The sequence below is a fragment of the Chinchilla lanigera genome, unplaced genomic scaffold, assembly GCF_000276665.1.
Source record: "Chinchilla lanigera isolate Chin_1 unplaced genomic scaffold, ChiLan1.0 scaffold00096, whole genome shotgun sequence".
Classification (NCBI taxonomy): domain Eukaryota; kingdom Metazoa; phylum Chordata; class Mammalia; order Rodentia; family Chinchillidae; genus Chinchilla; species Chinchilla lanigera.
Window position 1 is genome coordinate 365,436 of NW_004955497.1, and position 22,719 is coordinate 388,154.

Consider the following 22,719-nt stretch of genomic DNA (forward strand, 5'->3'; position numbering starts at 1 on the left):
AGCACAGACTCGAGCCCAGGAGTCCAGCCGCTCCTGGAACACTGGCTCTCTCAGCGCAGGGCACGCCGGGCTGAGGGTTTGTTCGCCCCCCCCCCCCCGCAGCCAGAGAAGTTCCTGGGGCTTGGGCGGCGGGGTCCTGATGCACGCACTCTGCCCTCGGAGTAGCTGGGAAATACCTGGCTCTCTCCACGCCTTTCAGCTGGGAACCGTGGCGGTGTGGGCGAGCACAGACTCGAGCCCAGGTGTCTAGCCGCTCCTGGAACACTGGCTCTCGCTCTCCCTTCTTTCTTTCTTATCTCTTTTCCCTCATTCCAGTTGTTCTATCCTTTTGAGCAGTTTCTTTGCCTTTCATACTATTTATTGACCATTTTAGTTTCTAAAAAAGTTAAACAGTTTGTATTTTTTAAAGGGACAGAAAAAAACTCCAGTGAAGTAAGAGTTCAAGACTTAGTTATTGTTTTAAAATTTGTACAATACTTATAAAAACTATAAACCTTACCTGGACCTGGCAGCTTTCCTAGTATCAAGGCTGTGGATTTGAGACAAGCCTGAACCCCTTACTTACAACCTATCTCAAAAACAAATAACAACAACAAAACCTTGTAAAACATTATGCACACTCGCCTTTAATTCACTGTCACTCATCTTTGTTCTTTTGGAATTGAATTCTAAAAAGTCTAAAAATACAACAGAATACTTGTACTTAATATATATTAATTTATGTTTTTAGCTTTTTGTTAGTACATGTTTGCCACACAGAATAATCACATTTTTCGTGGGATTTATACCTGTATGTAACACATCTTAATTTTTTTTGGTCTGCTTCTCCTACCCTCATTTCAACCGTTCTTGCTTTCTCCATTGATGAAAGTTCTACATCCATTTTTTTGGTTTTTTATTTTATGGAAAAAATAAAAATTTCATAACAAAATAATAGAATAACAATAGTTGCTATGTTGGATATTATCATTAAAGTAGTAGAGTACAAGATACGAGCATAAAACATTCTCTAAATGGTATTAGCACAAACCTTCCTTTTCAGTGAACTAAGAGACACTATGTTTTGGGGCTGTGCCCCGTAGTCCACTGAAGATGTTACAGAATGTACAGCATATGTACTATGTACCTTTTATCCATTCTAAAACACATCTTGCCCCAAGGGTTTTGGATAGGGGGATAACTGACTTGCTTTTTTTTCTGTTTTGCTTCCTCCCTTTCCCCCATCCTAGCTCCTTTTTTGTTTTGAACGATTTCTTCTTTTTTCACAATATCTATTGTACATTTCAGACCTTATTTTCTCTTTCAGTTTCTCACACCAGGGAGACAATACAATGTTTACATATGTGAGCCTGATTTATTTCACTTATGAGTATGGTCTCAAGTTGCATCCATTTACCTATAGAAGTCTCCAGTTTATCCTTCTTTATGGCTAAATAGTACTCCATTGTATAAAAGACCACATCTTTTTTATCCATTCCTTGGTTAGTGGGCATTTGGGTTGTTCCCAGGATTTAGCTATTACACATTGTGCTGCTGTAAACATGGGTGCACATATACCACTGTGATACAATATTTCTAATTCTTCTGGCAAGAGTCCCAGAACCAAACTAGCTGGGTCAAATGGGACCTCCAATCCTAGTTTTTTGAGGACTGTCCACACTGATTTCCATAATGGTTATACCAATCTGTACTCCCACCAACAGTGGAGAAGGGTTCTTTCTTTTTTCCCCACAGCCCCTCCAACATTTGTTATTAGTTGATTTCTTGATGATAGCCATTCTTTCTGGAGTAAGATGGAGTCTCAGTGTTATTTTAATTTGCATCTCTCAAATGACCAGTGATGTTGAATTTTTTTCATATATTTGCCATTTCCACTTCTTCACCTGAGAGATGTGTATTCATCTCAGGTGCCCATTTTTCAATTGGGTCTTTGAATTTAGGGGGCCTGATTGTTTTCAGTTCTTTATATGTTCTAGATATAAGTCCTTTGTCTGAAGGACACTAGCTAAAATTTTTCTCATTCTATGGGTTGTCTTTTTACTCGGTTGGTCATTTCTTTTGATGTGCAGGAGCTTTTCAATAAGATGAGATCCCAGTTGTTGATTCTTTGAAGTATTTCCTGTGCAGTCTACAGTTTGTTGATGAACTCTCTGCCTGCACCTCTGTCTTCAAGATTTCTACCTACTTTCTCTTCTAATAGATTTAGTGTTTCTGTTTTAACATTTAGATCTTTGGTCCATTTTGACTTTAGTTTAGTGCATGGTGATAGACATAGGTCTAGTTTTAGTCTTCAGCATGTGGAGAGCCAGTTTGCCAGCACCATTTATTAAAAAGGCTTTCTTCCATGAACATGTTTGGCTTCTTTCTCAAAAATAAGGTGGTTGAATGTATTTAGAGTTGTGGCTGCATCTTCTAATTGGTTCCACTGATCCTGAGATCTTTTTTATTGCCAGTACCATGCTAATTTTATCACACTAGCTTTGTAATATAATTTCAAGTCAGGAATTGTGATGCCCCCTGCCTTGCCTTTGTTGCACAGGATTGCAATTTTTAGTTTAATTCCTGGTCTGATGCTTGCAAAATGCTCATGGCAAGTAGATTTATTGCCATTTAGAACCTTTCAGAAACGACTACTTCTCAGAGATATATTCCAAGTACTGCTGGCTCTCGGATTTTGAGTCTGTTGGAAGATCCTACTTCTTCAATTGATTGGGGAGAAGAAATTGCTGCATCTTGGCCTAACCCCTGGCTCTTTGCCACTGCCCTATAGTATTATGACCCTTAAGCAATCTTAGTTTTGGCATACTGGGAAGAACAACTGATGAGAAAAATTATGTCTCTTTGGCTAAAGTAGTACAATCATGAATAAAAATAACATCAAACATACCTGAGAAAATGACAAACTGGTAACTATTAATTTGCCACCTTTAACTGTATGGACTATATTTATAGCTATATAACAAAATCTAAAACAAACCAAAAAGTTGTATACAGTAAATATGCCCTGAATATAGCAATTTTATTCTCAAGGGAGGACAATTAAAAAGGGTCGGCGGGGAGGGGATAGAGAAGAGGGGGAGATTAGAAACATGGCAGGCGGACAAAGGAATATTATGCAAAAGTTGGGAAGCTGGTGAAGGAGAGAAGGAATAAAAATAATAGACAAGCATGGTGGTGCACACCTGTAATTTCAGTTCTTGGGAGGCTCAGGCTGGAGGATCACTGCAAGTTTGAGGTAACCTGGGCTACCTAGTGAGTTTAAGGATATTCTCAACTGCATAGTGAGACTCTGTTTTACAAAAAAATAAAACAGAACAACAACAAATTTAGGAACCATGTTGAAATGCATATAAAAAATCAAGAGCAAGCAATCAAGAAAAAGCTAAACCTGAAACAAAAAAAAGGAAAGAAGAAAAAAACATGTACTTCAAAGCATGTCTGCATTGTGACTGGTAGACAAAGAAGGCATAGAGCCCAGATCCATGCTATTAGTGCCAGTGTAGTGGGTAATCCCAGCAAGCCTACACATTTAGTTCCACTGAAGTTCAAACTGGATTCTGGCTATGAGGCTGGAAACTGATGTGTACAGCCTGAAGCACTCTGTGCCTCCTGCTGGCTTGAACTTACCTCTGCCTGGTTTGAACTCAGCTCTTTGTCCTCTTGCCCACTTGAACTTGGTTCTGACTTGCCCTGACACTGGGGACCACTAGATGGGGCCAGCCCATAACTGCTCTGTTCTGAACCCAGTTGGCCCTTCTCCAAAATGTCTGCTGGCCAGTCTCCCTCTCCTGCGGGATGTCTGCACCTGAATAACGCTAGACACTGCAGCCTTCTGCATCCCCTGCTCTATTGCACTGGTGCATTTCTCTGTGGAGGCTTCTGGGGTCACCAGCAGTCATGCATCTGCAGATTCAGGCCGCCCCTCCCATGCCTCGAGTCAGGACTCAGGGAGAAAGTGCCACTTGCCACCTCCTCCTCCTTCATTGAAGTCTTTCTCTTCACTCTCTTTTGGTTTTTAGTTCTCGCTTCAGATCCTTGCTGGGTCTTGAGGACCCACTTCCCTCCTCCTTCTCTTCCTCACATTGCTACATTCCAGTGTCTGGACACCAAATATCGAAGAGGCTGTTTCTCTACTGTTCACCACTCCACCATCTTCCCAAAGTCTCAGAAGGTCAGTGTTGTTTTAATTTGCATTTCTTGACTTGCCAGCTATGTCAAGCAGTTTTTCATACTTGTATTGGTCAAGTGTCTGTTCATTTCAGATGCCCATTTTTGGGTCTTTAAATTTGGCATATCTAATTATTTGAGCATAAAGAATATATTCAATAAAGAATATTCTAGATTTTATTCCACTGTCTGAGGAACAGTTGGCAAGTATATTTTCCATTTTGTGGGTTGTGTCTTCACTCTGTTGGTAGTTTCCTTTGCTGTCCAGAAGCTTTTCAGTTTGATGTGATCCCATTTGTTGATGCTTTGTAGTATGTCCTGTGGAACCATAATTTTGTTTATAAAGTCTTTGCCTACACCTGTGTCTTCAAGAGTTTTACATATTCTGTCTTTCAGTACATTGTTTTTGTTTTAATATTTAGATCTTTGGTCCATTTCAATTTTAGTTCAGTGCATGGTGAGAGATTTGGGTCCAGGTTCAATCTTTGGCATGTGGAAAGCCACTTTTCCAAGCACCATTTGTTATAGAGGCTATATTTCCTCCAGCGAAGGTGTTTAATCCCTTTGTCAAAGATAAGGTGTTTGGAGTTGTTTCTGCATCTTCCAATCTGTTCCATTATTCCTTGGGTCTTTTTTTTTCTTTTTTCTTTTTTTTTTTTTTTTTTTTTTTTAAAGGTTTGTTGATTTTATTTAATTTTTCAAAGAATCAACTCTTCAATTCATTGCCAGTATCATGCTATTTATCACAGTAGCTTTGTATTATAATTTAAAGTCAGGAATTATGATGCCCTCTGACTGGCCCTTTTCGCCCAGAATAGCTTTTGATATTCTTGGTCATTTCTGGTTCCATAATTTTAGGGTTGTTTTCTCTAGTTATGTGAGAGATGCTGTTGGTATTTTGATTGGTATTTCGTTAAATCTGTGTAACAGTTTTGTTAGTTTTGACATTTTCACTGTATTGGTTCTTCCTACCCAAGAACAGAAGATATCTTTTCATTTTCTGATATCCTCTCTTAGTTTTCATTAGAGAGGTCTTTCACTTCCTTGGTTAGGTTAATTCTTAAGTATTTCATTTTTCTTTATGCTGATATTAAAAGTGTTGTTTCCCTGTATTCTTTCTCAGTAAATTTGTTAATGGTGGGAAGGAATGCTGTTGATTTTTGAATGTAGATTTTAGATCCTGCTACACTACTGAATTAGTTAATCCTAGGAGTCTTTTGGTAGGGTTTTTGGGTTCTTCTATGTAGAGGACCATGTTATCAGCAAATAATTAACTTCTTCCTTACCTATCCATATTCCTTTTGTTTCTTTCTCTTGTCTAATTGCCCTGGCTAATGTTTCCAGAACTAATGATAGTGGGGATCCTTATCTGGTTCTTGATTTTAGAGTGAAAGCTTTAAATTTTGCCAGTTTAATATGATTTTGGTTGTTGTTTGGCATAGACAGCTTTTATTAGATTGAGATAAAGACCTTCTGGTTGTTTAGAGTTTTTATCATGAATGAATGTTTCGTTTTGCCAAATGCTTTTTGTGTATCTATTGAGGTGATTATGTAATTTTTGTCCTTGGCTCTGTTAATGTGGTGTATTACATTTATTGGTTCATGTAGGTTGAATTATCCACGTGTCCCTGGAATGGATCCTATGTGGTTGTGGTGTATAATCTTTATGGTAATTTGCTACATTCTGTTTGACAGTATCTTATTGATGATGCTCATTAAAGAGATTGAGCTATAGTTCTCTTTTTTGTTTGGGTCCTTTTCTGGTTTTGGTGTCATGGTAATGACTTCGTGAGTACTGCTCTCCTTTCAATTTCATTGAGTAGTTTGAGGAGTACTGGCATTAGATCATCTCTAGAGTTCTTGTAGAAGTCAGCAGTGAATTCATTGGGAGTTGGGCTTTTCTTAGTTGGTAATTGTTCGTTTCTTCAATTTCATTGAGTGATGTTGGATTATTTATGATTTTTATATCTTCTTGATTCAGCTTTGGTATTTCATATATATCTAGGAATCTGAATTTCCAATTTTACTAGTGTACAAGTCCTTAAATAGTCACTGATGATCTTCTCGATTTCTGCAGAATCCACTGTAATTTCACCTTTGTCATTTCTAATTGCATGAATCTGACTTTTCTTTCCTTGTTTTGAGAAGGTTCGCTAGGGGTTTATGTGTTTCGTTTAATCTTTCAAAGACCCAACTCTTTGTTTCATTGATCCTTTGTATTTTATTTTTTTACTCTCAATTGCATTAATTTCTGCTCTTACAATTTATAATTTCTGCTCTTACAGTCTTGTAATTTCCTTCCTTGTACTACTGTTGGGTTTGGATTGTTCTTGTTTTTCTAGAGCCTCAGTGTTCATCATGAGGTTATTTATTCCAGCTTGCTGTTTTTCTGACATAGGGACTCACCACTATAAACTTCCCTCTTAGGATTGCTTTCTTTATGTCCCATGGGTTCTGATATGTCATACTGGCATTCTCATTTGATTATAGTGACTGTCTAATTTCTTCTTTTTTTCTTACTTTTGTCTTTTTTTTTTTTTTTTTTTTGGAGACAGAATCTCGCTATGCAGTTCAGGCTGGCCTTGAGCTCACTTGGTAGCCCAGGCTGGTCTCAAACTCACAATGATCCTCCTGCTTCAGCCTCCCAAATACTGGGATTACAGGTGTGTGCCACCATGTCTGGCCTTATTTCTTCTTTAATTTCCTCTGTGATCCATTGGTTATTTGAGAGGTTATTACTCAATTTCCCTGTGTTCACCTTGATTTCTGTCTTCTTGTGGTATGTTTTGATAAGATCCATGGGGTAATTTTGATTATTTTACATTTGATTAAGCATGCTTTATGGAATAGTATGTGGTCTATTTGAAGACCACATGGTGTTGCAGAGAGTGTATATTCTGTTGTTATTAGGTAGAACACTATTTATATCTATTAAGTCCATTTATTCAAAGATTTGGTTCAGCTCTGATATTTCATTGTGCATTTTGTATCTAGTTGATCTGCCCATCAACTAGTATTGAGTATTATTAACTTATCCTTGTCATTAAATTATCATCCTGCTGTTGATTCCTGTTCCTCCCCTTCTGGCCTGATGGGTTCATTCTATTGGGTTTTTTGGCATTGTTATCTTTATTATTTCTTTTTAGAATAACCTTAAAAACATTTTTTGGGTGCTGATTTGTTGGTCATAAGTCTAAATGCTCTTTATCATGCATGTGTCTTATTTTTCTATCAATTTTGAAAGGTTAATTTTGTGGGATACATCAATCTATATTAGAAGTTTTCTTTTAGGGCTTGAAACACTTCACTCTAAGCTTTTCTTGATGTTAAGGTTTGTGTTGAGAAATCTGCTATAATTCTGATGTGTTTTCCTTTATAGGTGATGTATTTCTCTGATATCACAGCTTTTAAGATTCTGTTTTTGTGTTGAATTTCTGGAACCTTGACTATGCTGTCTTGGTGTAGTTCTTTTCTGATCATAGCTATTTGGGGTTCTGTATGCTTCACTTATGTGTATACCAAATTATTTTTCTGTGTCTTTTTTGGGGGGAGGGAGGGTGGGAACTGGGTATCAAACCTAGGACCTTGTTCTTGCCAGGCAGGAGCTTATGCCATTGAGCTATGTCCCCTGCCCCTTAATTTATTTTTCTGTACTTGAAAGTTTTCTTGCTATTACTTCTGTAAACAGATTTTTTATGCCCTTTGTGCTACTTCTGATTTTGCATTGATTCCAATTAATCTTAGTCTCTTTGGATCATCTGCCATTTGCTGGATCAATTTTTCATATTCCCTTGCTATTTTTAAGGTATCTCTCATTAGTTGATTATCAATCACATTCCTGTCTTGTAGGTCTGATACTCTTTTTTTTTCTGTTCTGTAATATAATTTTATTACAGTTTTCCATGTCAGCATATATATTTACTGTAAAGATGTACAAAAGGGTACCATAACACATGCTGTTTATTTTTGGAATGATTTTGACAACAATCTTGACTTTGTTTTTTGTAGTTTTTTTCCAGATTTAGATAATCTTGTGAGTTGGTACTTCATATAAAGTTCTGAGGTGGTGTGTGTTTATCTTACCTCAATAATTATACCTTTGTAGCAGTCTGCATATAAAGCTATGTGGTAAAAGTACAGTAGAACATTTACTGTGTTTAAAGTGGAAAAGTTTTATTAACATTCAAACTCCCTTCATATAAGGCCATATAAAAATTTTTAGTAGTTTGATTATATATTTAATTTCTACATAGTTACAATGGTATATAATATAATTTACCTTTTCATAATACATCATTTCAGTACATCAGTTCTGTTAAGCACTTAGTTTCAGTAGACCTCCAGCTGAAGGTTTAAAGAGTTTTTTGGTTAATTCAAAACCAGAGAATGCTTGTGAACCCATAACGCCTCCACCAGTAAAAGACAACTCATCTGGCACTTTCATCGTGTTAATTAGATGACTTGATTGTAATTTCTATATAAAGGTTTTAAATGCACAGAGAGCAGGATAGGAAGCAACCATTGTTCACAGTGTTGATTCTGAAGACCTCATTAGCATGGGATCCAAAACATTGACGTGTTAAAGAAAATTGACATTCCATCTGTCTTTACTGGTGAATCATCAGCTAATTCCCTGAAAGATGAATTCACATATGAAAAAGGGGGCCACATTATCTTCATTCCAGAATTTAGTCTTCCTCTAGGTCTGGTATTCTGTCCTCCCATTGGTTGATTCTGCTGCCTTTCAACAAAGTTTTTAATCTACTGGATTTCTGTTTAAAACTGTTTCATGGAATCCAGTTATTTCCTATGTTGGGCATTTATGGCTTGTATGTTCTTTTTTAGCTCTTATATTTTCTATTACCACCTTCTCTAGACTCACCAATCATTTCTTTCATTAATGTCCTTAACTCTTTTATTATATCAGCAACCATTTCTGCTTTGAATTCTCCAAGGGTCTTATTGATCTGTTTTGTTACCTCCACTGTTACCTTCACTGTTATTGTTGTGTGGCATTTAAGTGGTTTTCTGCTTGGTGCCCCCTCCATTTGCTTTGGGGGAGTTGGGAGCTTTTGGGGGTGTTTTGCAGCCGTTTTTTCTTATTGTTTATTTGTTTTCTGTGTGGAGGCTTGCAAATTATTTATGGTGGGTAGCTTTATTGCTAGTATTGAGACCTCTTTAGATAATGACTACTTTTCAGATATGTCCTCTAGGAGAAGCTAGCTATTGGCCTTTAGGTCTATCCAAGGATCCATCTGCCTCCATTCATTAGGGAGAGAACATTGCAGACTGTTTGACCCAATACACTATTATTTGTTCATGGGGTTTTGTTTATGCACTATTGTTTATGACCCCCAGTCAGTCTAGATATTGATGTACACAGAAAACGAGTTGATAGCAACAACTATGTCACATGGGCTAAAGAAGTAAAATCAGCAACAACAATAGCATAAAATACAAACTGGATAATGACAAACTATAATAACTAACATTGTACCAACTTTAACCACAAGAACAAGATCTGTAATTATAGCACAGACTCTAAGACAAACCATATAGTGATACACAGTACTTTACTCAATAGAGGAATGTTGCCTCCATTAACAATAGAACAGTATTCAACCATAGTAAGATATAGTTGAGTATCTACAGATTCGTAAAGAGAAGTGGGTATACTAGTAAGGATGAGGTGCCTACATGGGGAGCATGGAGGAAAAAAACAGATTTTGCAAAATTAAGTGATGGGAGATGGGAAGAAGGTGTTAAGATTGAAATTTTAAAAGTTCCTATTAAAGAATGAAAGAAAATTAGTAGTATGAAATAACAATAGTAGGTAAAACCAAGTAGGAAAGGATTAATAATGAGCAGAGATTAAACTAAAAGGAAAAAAGAAAAAATACTAAGGGAACAAGTTGAAAGAAAGTGAGAAAAGGGGAGAGAGAGACAAAAGCAAAAGAGGTGCTATTGAAACATAATTATTATTTAAAAAGAACAACAAAATTGGTGAAAAACTCTAAATTCCACCCCAAAAAACGGGAGAAAAAAGAGAAAAAAAATTCCTACATGTTTCCAGAAGAGTATTTTTCTCCCAGAGTCTGCAGTCTTTAATATGCCATGTCCCATTCCTCTTTGCCCCTCTTCATAGCCTGTGGGTTTTGCTAGGGGACTCTCTTTTCAGGGTGCCCCAATCTGTGCACCAATTGGTACCAACTGTCCCAGCTGAGACAGAGACCCAGGAAAGGTGTGGGGCTTTGCATTCTGAGGTGCCTGGCACCTCATTCCTGCTGGATGGGGACCAACACTGGGTACCTGATATATATTCTGGTGTCCATGGTATTGGCTCACAATACCAGATCAAGGCTCATGCCAGCCTGAAGGACCCAGTGGAGAGTTGGGTGTGCCTGGGATTGATGTGGGGAGATTCTAGCCTGCCCAGAGAGGGTACAGGGCACTGGGTAGAGTCTCACAGGGGTCCTGGGCACTGGGCAAATCAGACGGACCTTTAGCCCTTGCTGCAAACCAATCAAAGGACTGGCCTAATACACTGGGTGGAGACAGTCCAGGACTGTGGCCAGATGCAAAATGGAGGTGCTAATGTGCCCAGGGTAGAGGTGTGGTGCCCAGGGTGGAGGTGTGGTGCCTGCTGCACTGGGCCTGAGTGGGAGCTCTGGCAGGGTTAGTGCAGCAGGTAGAGACGCGCATAAGACCAGAACTACCTCTGGAGACTTAGACAGCCTAGGATTGGTGCTGGGTGTCAGACAGGCTCCAGTGGGCCTAGGGGTCGCATAAGGCAGTGAGCACTAGGTGAGAACTCAAGCAGTGTCAGGTGCCAGGCATGGACCCACATGTGACCTGTGTTAATTCTCTGTGCCAGATGAAGGTCCCAGCTGATGTGGGACCAACCTGAGGTATCCCGCAGTGACTCAGTTGTGCTGGTGCCCAAAACTGAAGACTGCAGATATACGCCGCTGTGTAGACTTGCGGATGCTGTTCCCTTGTTTGTCCTCTCACCACCTGTGGGTGGGTGTGTAGGGAGGGCCCCTGGTGTGTGCTGGCAAGGATGCCGAGAGCTGCATCCTCTGGCTGTAGAGAGGCTGTGAAGGACTAAAGGGACTGTATACCCTGAGTCTATTCTGAGAGGCTAGACTCTGCCGCATTCCTTGCTTCCTTCCTACTATTTGGGAAGTTCTCAAGATGGCTGAGATGGCTGCAGTGGCCAAGGGTGAGGGCCCTACAGACAGGTACTGGGGGGCCTCCTCCCGTCCTTTTAACTTCTACGTGTGCATTTTGTTTGATCTACAAGTATCGTCTTTCAAATTGATTTTCTGTATCAGGATATATGTCCCTCCCCTGTTTCAGTTACCTCTGTTTTTAGTTGATCTTCTGTGAGTCTCTGTGATGTGATTCCTCCTCTATTCAGCCGTGTTAGATCTCCCCAATTTATATTTTGGTAAATCTAGAAAGCTTTAAACTAATTTTTGTTCATTATTGCACAGAAAGTACACCATATTTTGGGGTTTTGTTTTTTGGGGTTTTTTTGAGACAGCATCTCACTATATAGTTTAGACTAACTTTGAACTCACTATGCACCTCACAGTAGCCTTGAACACTCAGAGATCCTCCTGCCTCATCCTTCTGAGTGCTGGGACTACAGGTATATGCCACCATACCCAGCAAGTGGCTATTCTGGTTTTTTCCTTAATTACTGGGAATTGAACTCAAGGCCTTTGCACTGAACCACATCCACAGCCCTTCTTTTTTAATATTTTTGTTTGTAAAAAAGGTCTGGCTAAGTCACTGTTTTACCCAGACTGGACTCAAACTTGCCATCCTCCTCCCTTAGCCTCTTAGCCCAGCTGTCCTGAAATACAATTTAAAGAAGCCATCGGTAACTACAAAAACCATTGGTAACTCATTTGTGACTGCAAAATACTACTTTAACCCTAGAGAAAAACTGACATATTCAGTAAGATATCTTGTATATGCAAAAAAAGAAAAAAAAAAGAAATTAAGTTTCCAGGTTTTTAAAATTCACCATTGAATATATTTTACAACATATTTATTTATTTCCCTAAAATAGTTTAATGGTTTTTTTACAGAAATTCTGGAAGATAATGTACTTTTAGTTGAGCTCTTCGATTCCTTTGGTGCTCCTGGAATGACTCCTACTAGTATTAATGACCAGTTAGTCAAAGAAGGCCTAGCATCTTATGAAACAGGGTGAGTAGATGGGTGAACTTTGCATATGTAATATTTTAATTACAAGATGAGCTGGAATTTTCCTGTTCTTGCAGTAGAAAACACAGAGGAAAGAGACTGGAGTCATTAATCTAATGGAATAGAGTGGCTTTTTCCTTCACCCTGAGAAATCCTAAAGCTGGGGGGAAAAAAAAAAAGATATCTCAAGACACTTCTAAGAGAGACTGGCACCACTTTTTAGGTGAAACATCTGCTTAGGCAGCCATTGTGACTATCTGAGAAAGAAAATTGAGAAAGGAAATGGCAGGATAGAGAATAGCATAGTGATAGAGTAGTCCACATTCCCTTTTGAAGAAATGGGAATTTTCTGGGTTCAGGTGATAAGTTTTTTGTGAGTATAGTGCTGGGGATGAAACCCAGGTCCTCACACATTCGAAGCAAGTCCTGTACCAGTAAGCTACATCCCCAGCCTCTCCAAGTGGATACTTTTAAAGATAATCAGAAAAAAAAAAAATGCCAGGCATGGTGACACACCCCTATAATCCCAGTACTCAGGAGCCTGAGGCAGGAGGATTTTTGCAAGTACAAGACTAGCCTGGGCTACAAAGTGAGTTTAAGGCCAGCCTGAACTACATAGCGAGACCCTGTCTTAAAAAGACAAAAAATAATAATAAATAAAGGTAATCAGGTTGAAGCCATGTGCTCATACCTACCAGAGACTAACAGTGGGTGAGGTGATCTGGGAAACAAAAGAGCAGAATACAAGAACAGATGGAAGGCTTTGAAGATCAGGGCAAAGAATTCTTCTACAATAAAGACTTATACAATGGGAGTGGATGCTGCAAAAGAACTCATATGCAGCCCTCAAGAAAGCCCATATTTGGATAGCACCCACACATAATGGCCGTCGGCTTAAGCTAGAGTAACAGTGACATCCACTAGAGGCTTCCAGTGACACCTCCTGTGATACTCACTTTGGTCTAGCTCCACCTCTCACCTTGACACAGGTAAAGCTAGAAGCAGAAAAAAAGAGGGCTTGGCCTTTTTCTACTGAAAGTCTCAAAGGAGGAAAGAAATGAGAGTAAACATTTAAGCTATGTTAGACCAAGTTTTTCTATGCTTTGTAAACATAATTTATAACATATATATAATTTATAACAGAACAATTATTACATATTTGTAATATGACTTGAAACGTACATACAGTAGAAGTTCTCTCTTTTTAGGTACACAGGTAAATGATTTGACATAGTAGACTATTCTGTAACTACGTGCTATATGTGAAAACAAATTGTCATGTGTCATCACAGTTGAGATACAGGATATTTCCACCATCCCACATAGTTCCTTCACGCCTTCTCTAATCAGTCCCTTCCCTCTCCAGTGCCTGGCAACCACTGATCTAATTTTTACTCTTACACTTCTTATTGCTTTAAGCAATAATATAAATCTTCCCCTCTGTGCCTAGATTCTTCCATTTTTCTGTAACACTTTAGATAGTCTCTAATGTTGCATATATCAGTGGTCTATTGTTAGTGTTCTACATAGATGTGACATTGTATTCATTCACTAGTTAATGTTTAGGCTATTACCAGTTTGGGGCAGCTTTATGAATAAAGCTGCTATAAACAGTAAATATGTAAGAGTATGATTGCTGGTTTTAAGTCAAGTAAGTATAGTTTTAACTTCATAAGAAAACAGTCAAATGATACTTTATGATGTTTGCCTTTACCAAATACAACTTTGTAACATCAGAATAATCATTATATGCTGTTTGTAGTATGGTTTGAAACATGTAGAAGCTACTGAATAAATTAGATTGTTACAAAGTTGTTAAAGATTGGTGAGAACTTTTTATGAAAAGTGATAGAGAGTTGTTCCTAAGTGTTTTTTATTAACAATAATACATTTTAACACCAATGGATCGTGCCGGGCATGGTGGCACATGCCTGTAATCCCAGCACTTGGGAGGCTAAGGCAGCAGGATTGTTTCAAGTTCAAGACCAGCCTGGGCTACAAAGTGAGCTCCCGGCTAGCCTGAACTGCACAGCAAGACCCTGTCTCAAAAAGACAAAAAGACAAAAAAAAAAAAAAAAAAAAAAAACACCAGTGGATCAAAAGAAAATCAAAGGTAATTTTTTTTTAATTCTGAGACAAATAAAAATAGAAATACCACATACTCAGGCTTAAAAGATAAACAAGTTTAACAGGGAACTGTATTATGGTAAATACCTGCATCACAGAGAAAGATCTCAGACAACCTACCTCTCTATCTCAATGAACTAGAAAATGAACACACCAACTTATCTTGTCACTGGAACAGAATACCTGACACCCATAACTTAAAGAAGGACAGGCTTATCAGTCTACAGTCAGGTGGCTTCAAGGCAGAAACAGGATGACAGAGGGGCCTAGCAGAGGAAAAAGTGCTCAACTCATGGCAGTTAGGAAGCAGAGGGGAGTAGTCAGGCACAAGAATATATACTTCTGGGTCAAGTCCCCAGTGGCCCATCTCCAGTTTGGCCCCACCACCCAACAGCGCATTCAGCAGTTGAGCTCATGAATAGCTAAGTCCTCAAATGGGTATGGCACCCTATGATCCAATCAACTACCACATACGTGAGCATATGGGTGGGACATTTCAGATCTAAACCATAACGTCCCTCCCCTGGCCCCCAAAAGACTTGTGTCCATCTCATTATGCAAAATGCATTTATTCCATCTGAGTCTGCAAAATCTTTTAATAGTTTAAGCACTGCTGAAAAGTCCAAGTCTAAAGTCTTCTCTGAGGCTCAAGGCAAAATCTTATGTGAGCCCCTGTAAAAATGAAAAGAAAGTTAAACACTGCCAACATATAGTGGCACAGAGTAAATATTCCCATTTTAAAAGAAAAAATGGGTGTAGAAAGGAATAGTACCAAAGCAAGAACAAAACCCATTAGGACAAATGTTAATCATGTAGTTCCATATCCAGCACCCAGGGCAAGTTGTGGCAAGATATAGACACCAGAGGGCTTGAGCAGCCCCATCCCTGTGTCGCAGCAGGTCGCAATCATTGTCATCTCTTTCGGGGTGGCTCCACTCACTGCCTACAGTTTTCCTGAGTTGATGACCCATATTCCTGAGGTCTCTAATTCACTTTTGACATCATTCTTACACATAGCCATCTCAGGGGCACGCTAAGTAGCTGGTCACTCAGGCCTTCTTCTGAAATCTGTGTTGAAGCCTTTATGATCCTGTAACTCTTCTGTTTTGCATATATCTAAGATGTGGATGACTCCAAGGTTGGCTGCTGGCTTCAGGAGTACCCAGGCCCCTTGGATAATGGCTGCAGAGGCCTCTTGAGTAGATGGCTAAACACAGTGAAATGAATCCTGGGGAACCAATTCCCTAGACAGCCCTTTTCCATCATGCGTCTCATGGGCTGTCTTTTCAAATGAAAGTGTTAAGGTTTTGAACCCTTTAGCCTTGTGAAGGGTAGGATCTTGCTGATCCCTGAGATGCCTTCAAGGCATCTTTCCTGTTCTCCTGATACAAAGTACTTAGCTTTCTTTTAATGATAATCTTTTCAGCAACATTCTCTCTAAGCTTTTCAGGCACTTCCTTTTTGGCAAAATTCAGAACATTCTGTGTATTTTAGCTCTTTCTTTTGCTCTTGATTTTTACTATAGATCTGGCTGAAAGCAGCCTTGTCTTGGTTACTTTTCTCTTGTTGCTGGGATAAAATACCCAATGCCCAAAATGAAGGAGGGAAAAGTTTATTTAGCTTACAGTTTGTGGAGGTTTCAGTCCATACTTGGCTGGCTCCAAGGCAGAAGATAACAAAGCAACAAGAGCAAGGGCGGAATGGCAGCTAAACGCAAACAGCCAGAGCAAAAGGGAGGAATGGAGGCAAGCAGCTTCTTTCCCTGCCTTACTTTGTAAACAGGCTACCCCCACCTAAGGGGCATGTAGCACTCACATAATCTCCATGCCCTCCTCTTGCACAGGCTCAGGATGTGTACAAAGCAAGCACCCTGGCTTCCTCCTGAGTCACTTAGCCAAACCTCTAGACTCCCCAAGTTGACACAATGTATCAACCATAACAAGCCTTCAGTACCCATACTACCACCTGAACACTGGGCTGCTTTGCAGTTTCTTCCACTAGATAAATTAGTCCACTGCCATTAATCTTAGTCTCCTCAAAGTCTCATGGGCAAAGTGGTACACAGATTTTCTTCGAGGGCATTAATTAAATACACATGGCCTTTAGTCTGTCGTGGAGTCTTTACTTCCAACTGAAACTCCTAAGTCTGGCCTTTACTGTTTCAGTTGCTGTCAGCATTCTGGTCTTCTGAGCTGTGTCCAGAATTACACATTATAACATTCTAGGGGTTCTCTAACTCAGTTCTCCAAACTTTTCCAAACTCCTGCTACAGTCAAGTTCCAAAGGCTTCTACACCACATAGGTTTGGAAGAGCCTCACTGGTAAGACAGTACCAATTTCTGTCTTAGTCACTTTCTTCATTGCTGGGACAAAGTGTCCCACAGTTTGAAGGATGAGAGATCATTGTGGATCGTGGTTTCAGTTCATGGTCAGCTGGCTCTAGGGCAGGTGGCATGACAGGAGAACATGTTCAACCCATGGTAGCCAGGAAGCTGAGAGAGAGGGAGGAGCTCAGACAAAACTACAGCCTTCCAGGTCATGCCCCCAGAGCCCCACTTCCAGCCAGGCCCCACTTCCTAACAGCACATTCATCAGAGGGAGAGTCCACTGACAAGCACGACAGGATGTGATCTAATCACCTCCCACACATGAGAATTCATTAGGACATTATTTATCTAAGCTACAACACTAAACCAAAAGTCAGCTGAAGGAAGAAAATAATAAAAATCATAACAGAAATAAATGTAATAGACACTTACACAGTAGGAAGAACCTACTGTTGTGGATGAATGCTGAATGTCTTCCAGAGGCCCATTTTTTAGAAGGCTTGGTCTCCAGGTTTGCACTGTTGGGAGGTGCTTGGACATTTAGAAGGCAGGACTTCTGGGGGTATTAGATCACTGGGGACATGATCTAGATGGGGACTGTGGAGCCCCAGCCCTTTCCCTTTGTTTTCTGTTTCCTAACTCTGAGGGAGTAGTTTTTCTCTCCTACATACTCGTACTGTGTTTATATAAATACAAAAAAAATCAGAATTATCACATGTCTACTATTAGGTCCTAATGCATAGAACTAGTAATCAATGGCAGAAACCATAGAAATTATGCAAACTGTCTTAAACAATTACTACACTCTTGAATTATCATTGTGTAACAGAAGTCAAGAAGAGATTAGACAGTAATGCCAGCACAATGTACCAGGACCTATAGGACACAATGAAAGAAGTTTTGCAAAGGAAGTGTATAGTTTTGAATGCCCACATCAAAAAGCAGTGAGTGTAAACATAACATAATGATGCATTTCAAAGTCTAGAGAACAATCCAAAACCCAAAGCTCGTACAAGGAAGTAAATTATTAAAGATCAAAGTGGAAGCTATAGAAAGTCAACCACTGTTGATTTTCTATCATCGTTTCGAAATTGTGTACTGTTTTTATAGTTTTCGTGTTGTTTTTATCTTTGTTTTCTTCTCTCTTTAAAAAAGTCAAACAAAAAACATTAAAAAGAATAAAGAGCTGATTCTTCCAAAGAATAGACAAAACAGACAACCCATCAGCCAGTTGTTTTGTTTTTGTTTTTGTTTTGAGACAGGGTCTCACTATGTAGCCCAGGCTGGCTTCAAACTCATAGCAATTCTCCTGCCTCAGCCTTCTGAGTACTCGGATTACAGGCGTGTGCTGCCACGTCCCGCTCTCTCAGCTAGTTTTGCCAAAACAGGAGAGAAAAGACTCAAATGAAGGCAATTAGAAATTAGAAAGGTAAATCACAGCTGACAGCCCAGAATCCAGATTATTAGTAACTGCTTCAAAAACGTGTACACCAATAAATGGGAGAATCTCGAAGAAATGGATTGATTCCTAGATATAGGAATTATCAACACTGACCAAGAAGATAAAAAATTCTGAACATTCTAGTAACAGGCATTGAATTTTTTTTTTTTTTGTCTCTTTGATTTATTTTTTTGTTTTTGTCTTTTTGAGACAGGGTCTCACTGTGCAGTTCAGGCTGTCCTTGAGCTCACTTTGTAGCCCAGGCTGGTCTCCAACTCGCAACAGTTCTCCTGCCTCAGCCTCCCGAGTGCTGGGATTACAGGTGTGTGCCACAACACCTGGTGAAATTTAAACAATAATAAAAATGTATCAAATAAGAAAAGCCCAGGGCCCAATAGAACCACCACTGAATTCTGCAAGAACTGGGAGGATCAAATGTCAATTTTCCTCAAACTTCATAATGAAGTTGACAGAGAAGGAATACTCCCAAACTCATTCTGGGAAGCCAGCATTACTCTGATTCCCAAATTAGACAAGGACTTACTAAGTAAAAACCTATAGGCCGGTTGCTTCGATGAACATAGGCACAGAAGTCCTCAACAAATACAAACCAAATACAACAAATCATCAGAAAGATCAAACATCATTGCCAGGTAAGCTTCATCCCAGGGATGAAAGGATGGTTCAAGATACGCAAATCAATACATGTAATACATCACGTAAACAAAAGCAAGGACAAAAATCACATGATCATCTCAATAGATGCAGAAAAAGCCATTGACAAAATCCAATATCCATTCATGATTTAAAAATCCCTAAAAAAGATACTTATTGAAGAGTAAATGAACTTATCTTAATCTGATAAAAGCCATTTATGATAAACCTGCTCACATATCAAATGAGGGAAAACTGAAACCTTTCCCTCTAAAATCAGGAACAAAATAAGATTGTTCTTTGTCACTATACCTGTTGATTATAGTACTAAAAACATTAGAGGAGTGAGGCAAGTGAAAGAAATAACAGGAATATGTATAGGAAAGAAAGAAGTCAAATTATCATTATTCACAGATGATATGATCCTCTACATAGCCCCAAAAAGTTCTACCAAATGACCCCCAGAATTAATAAATTCATCAGTGTAGCAGGACACAGAATCGACACACAAAAATCAATATATTCTGTACATCAGTAATGAACCAACTGAGAAAGTAGGAAAATATCATTCACAATAACATCAAGAAAAATTACTCAGAAATTAACCTAACCAAGGAAATGAAAGACCTCTATAATGAAAACTACAGTACTCTGAAAAGCAGATTGAAGAGGACATCAGAAAATGAGTAAATAAAACCCAAAAGGTACAATAGATGTTGTGAAAGGGAAAGAAATTGCTCAGTGGGAGGGAATAACTGGGATGAGGGAAAGGAGAAAAAAAGAAGGAAGGAAAGATAAAAATAGATGAATCGATGGATGGAAGGAAGGAAGAAAGGATAGCTGCGATAATTATACTATTGATATCTAATGGTTTATTGCAAGGAACAGTTAATGCTTAAATGTTTTGACCAATTTTGCATGCTTCTGTCTGGTGATCTGAACAGTTAATCTGAAGACAACAGTGTGCAGTATAACAACCGTTGGTGAGTTCCCACCATCTTGTTTAGTGAAGCTCGGTATTGTTTCTAATTTTTTTTTTACTATTTTTTTATTCCCTTTAATGATTTGATCAATCTTACATTCTTACATCTGGTAATCTGAGCAACTTCATTGAAGATAACAGTACATAATATAACAACCACTGTTAATTCCTGTCATTTTGTTTTGAAACCCTGTATCATTTTATTGTTTTTGTTTTGTTTTTGTCTGTTATTTTGTTATTTTTATTTTCTTTAATAATAATAATAATAATTAGCAATAGATTAACCTTAACTTACAAAAAAGAAAATGGAAAGATCAACTGGGCATGGTGGCACACAGCCATGATCCCCGTGCTAAGGAAACTGAGGCAGGAGGATCACCATGAATTTGAGGCCAGCCTGAACTACATAGCGAGACCTGTCTCAAAAAAAGGAATGAATGAATGAATGAATGAATGAGAGGAAAAAAGAAAGATATCACCTATTCCTGTATAGACAGAACCAATAAAAGTGACTGCTTGCAATCTCAATCAAAATACCAACAGCATTCCTCACAGAGAAAACAATCCTAAAATTCGTATGGAACCTGAAGAGCCCCAAAATAAGAAAGAAATCCCAGGTAGCAAGAGCAAAGCAGGAGGCATCACAGTCTCAGATTTCAAATTATACTACAAAGTTACAGTGATTTTTTAAAAAAATGGCATGGTACTGGTACAAAAGCAGATATGTGAATCAGTGGAACAGAATAGGAGACACAGAAATAACCCCGGGCACATTCACACATCTGGTGTTTGGCAAAGGGGCAAAAGTATATGCTAGTGGAAAAATAGCCTCTTCAGCAGTGGTGTTGGGGAAACTGGCTATCTACACGCAGAAGATTGAAGCTAGACCTAAATATTGAAACAAACACTTTTAATCTGCTGGAAGGCAAAATAGGTAAAACTGGAAGGTATAGGCATAGGCAAGGACTTTCTGAGCAGAGCCCCAAAATTGTACAAGAAATGACATCAAGAGTCAACAAATGGGATCATATGAAAGCTGCTCCACAGCAGAAAAAACAACAGAGTGAAGCAACAACCTAAAGAATAGGAGACAAATTTTGCCATCTACTTCTTAGAGACTAGTACCAAGAATATATAAAAACTGCAGAAAATTTGACCCCCTCAAAATAAAAGACACCGTCAAAAAAATGGGCACCTAAAATGAATAGACAGTTTTCAGGACTACAGGTGGCCAGTAAATACGTGAAAAAACGTTCAGCATCACTGAGCATTAGAGAAATGCAAATTAAATCAACACCAAGATTGTATCTTACTCTGGAAAGAATGGCTACCATCAAGAAATCAAACAATAACCAGTGCTGATGAGGCTGCAAAGAAAAGGGAGCCCAGGCCTGAGGATGTAGCTCAGCGGCACAGGCGCCTGCATGGCAAGTGCAAAGTCCTGAGTTCAAGTTCCGGCACCTAAAAAAAGAACCCTTCTACATTATTGGTGAGAATAGGAACTAGTACAGCCACTAAGGAAATCAGTACAGCGAGTCCTCAAACAACTAAAAATAGAAATCTGTTTGACTCAGCTGTTCCTCTCCCAGGTATCTTTCCCAGAAGTTAAAGACATACTGCTGTGATAAGTATATACCCATACGTGCAGCACAGCTCATGGTAGCTACGTGGGCTACATGTAGCCTGTAATGACCGTCAGCAGATGGATGGATAAAGAAAATGTGGTGTTTACACACAGTGGAGCACTGCTCTGCCATAAGGAAGAGTAAATGAGTCGTTAAAGACACCTCGAGTCATTTGTAGGAAAAAGATGTGCCTTGAGATCATAGTGTTAAGTAAAATTCAAGACAAGCTTAAATATTGCATACAGGTAATATAGATAATGGCAGAGACTTCAAGGTCTCTTATATGAGAAACCCAAAATATAAAAGAGCAAAACAAAAGATGGATAATAGGAAACAGGGTGTTAGATTTTTTGCAAGAGTGAAGGGGACCGAGGTATGGAGTGAGGGTTAAAGGAAGGGAGGGGAAAGGGATGTAAAAAGAATTAAGATGTGTTATGTACATGTACCAATTCCCCATGATGACTGTAATCATACTTCAATGTGTACTGAAAAAAATTTTAAAAAGGAAAAAATGAGTGCACAGCTAAAAAATGAACTAGTCATTCATATTTTGTGTCATTTTGTTTAGCTCAACTAGTTTTCATTAGTGTCTTTAAACTCACTTATTATTTAAGTCCATTATCTGTTTAGTTACATCATCTTTGAGCTCACCTTGCTGATTTGTTGTCTCCTTTTTGATCATTTCATATTGTTCAGCTGTTTTGCTTTTCATTTCTTCTCCATCGATCCCCCATAGATGAGATTTGGTGGAGTTGGGAGTTTGGGGAGGCATTTTGTTGCCTTGTCTTCTCGGTTTCCACTGTGTGTAGGTGCAGGTTCATACGTGTGCATGTTGCACTCACACACGTGCTGAGGGCTGAGGTTCTGTTACAGTGGACAGACTTCGTTGCTAGCGTGAAGACCTCTTGAGTTAGTGTCTGCTTTCCACTGATGCACTCTGGGTATGGTCACCTATAGGCCAGTGGTGGCGAACCTATGGTATGTGCGTGTTTTTTTTAAACAAAAGATGTTAATGTGTGTTTTTTTCCTGAAGTAAAACCTCAGTATTCAAGTTTAATTGCAGTGTTGGCACTGCCATAAATGAGTGGGTTTGGAGTTGTAGTTTGGACACTTGTCTCTAAAAGTTTCACCATCACTGCTTTAGGTCTTTGCCTTTGTCCAAAGATCTGACCACCTTCT

The 22,719-nt window shown here is 38.9% G+C and overlaps 1 protein-coding gene across 5 annotated transcripts in view; it reads left to right on the forward strand.

Annotated features, from left to right (window-relative positions):
* Rnf17 (ring finger protein 17) overlaps positions 1 to 22,719 on the forward strand; it is a 147,441-nt gene that overhangs the window by 82,877 nt on the left and 41,845 nt on the right. For all 5 annotated transcript variants that reach the window (XM_013505511.1, XM_013505510.1, XM_013505513.1 and 2 more), the window contains one exon: positions 12,267 to 12,387. In XM_013505511.1, the coding sequence (XP_013360965.1) occupies positions 12,267 to 12,387 (121 nt within the window). The remainder of the gene's footprint in view (positions 1 to 12,266; positions 12,388 to 22,719) is intronic.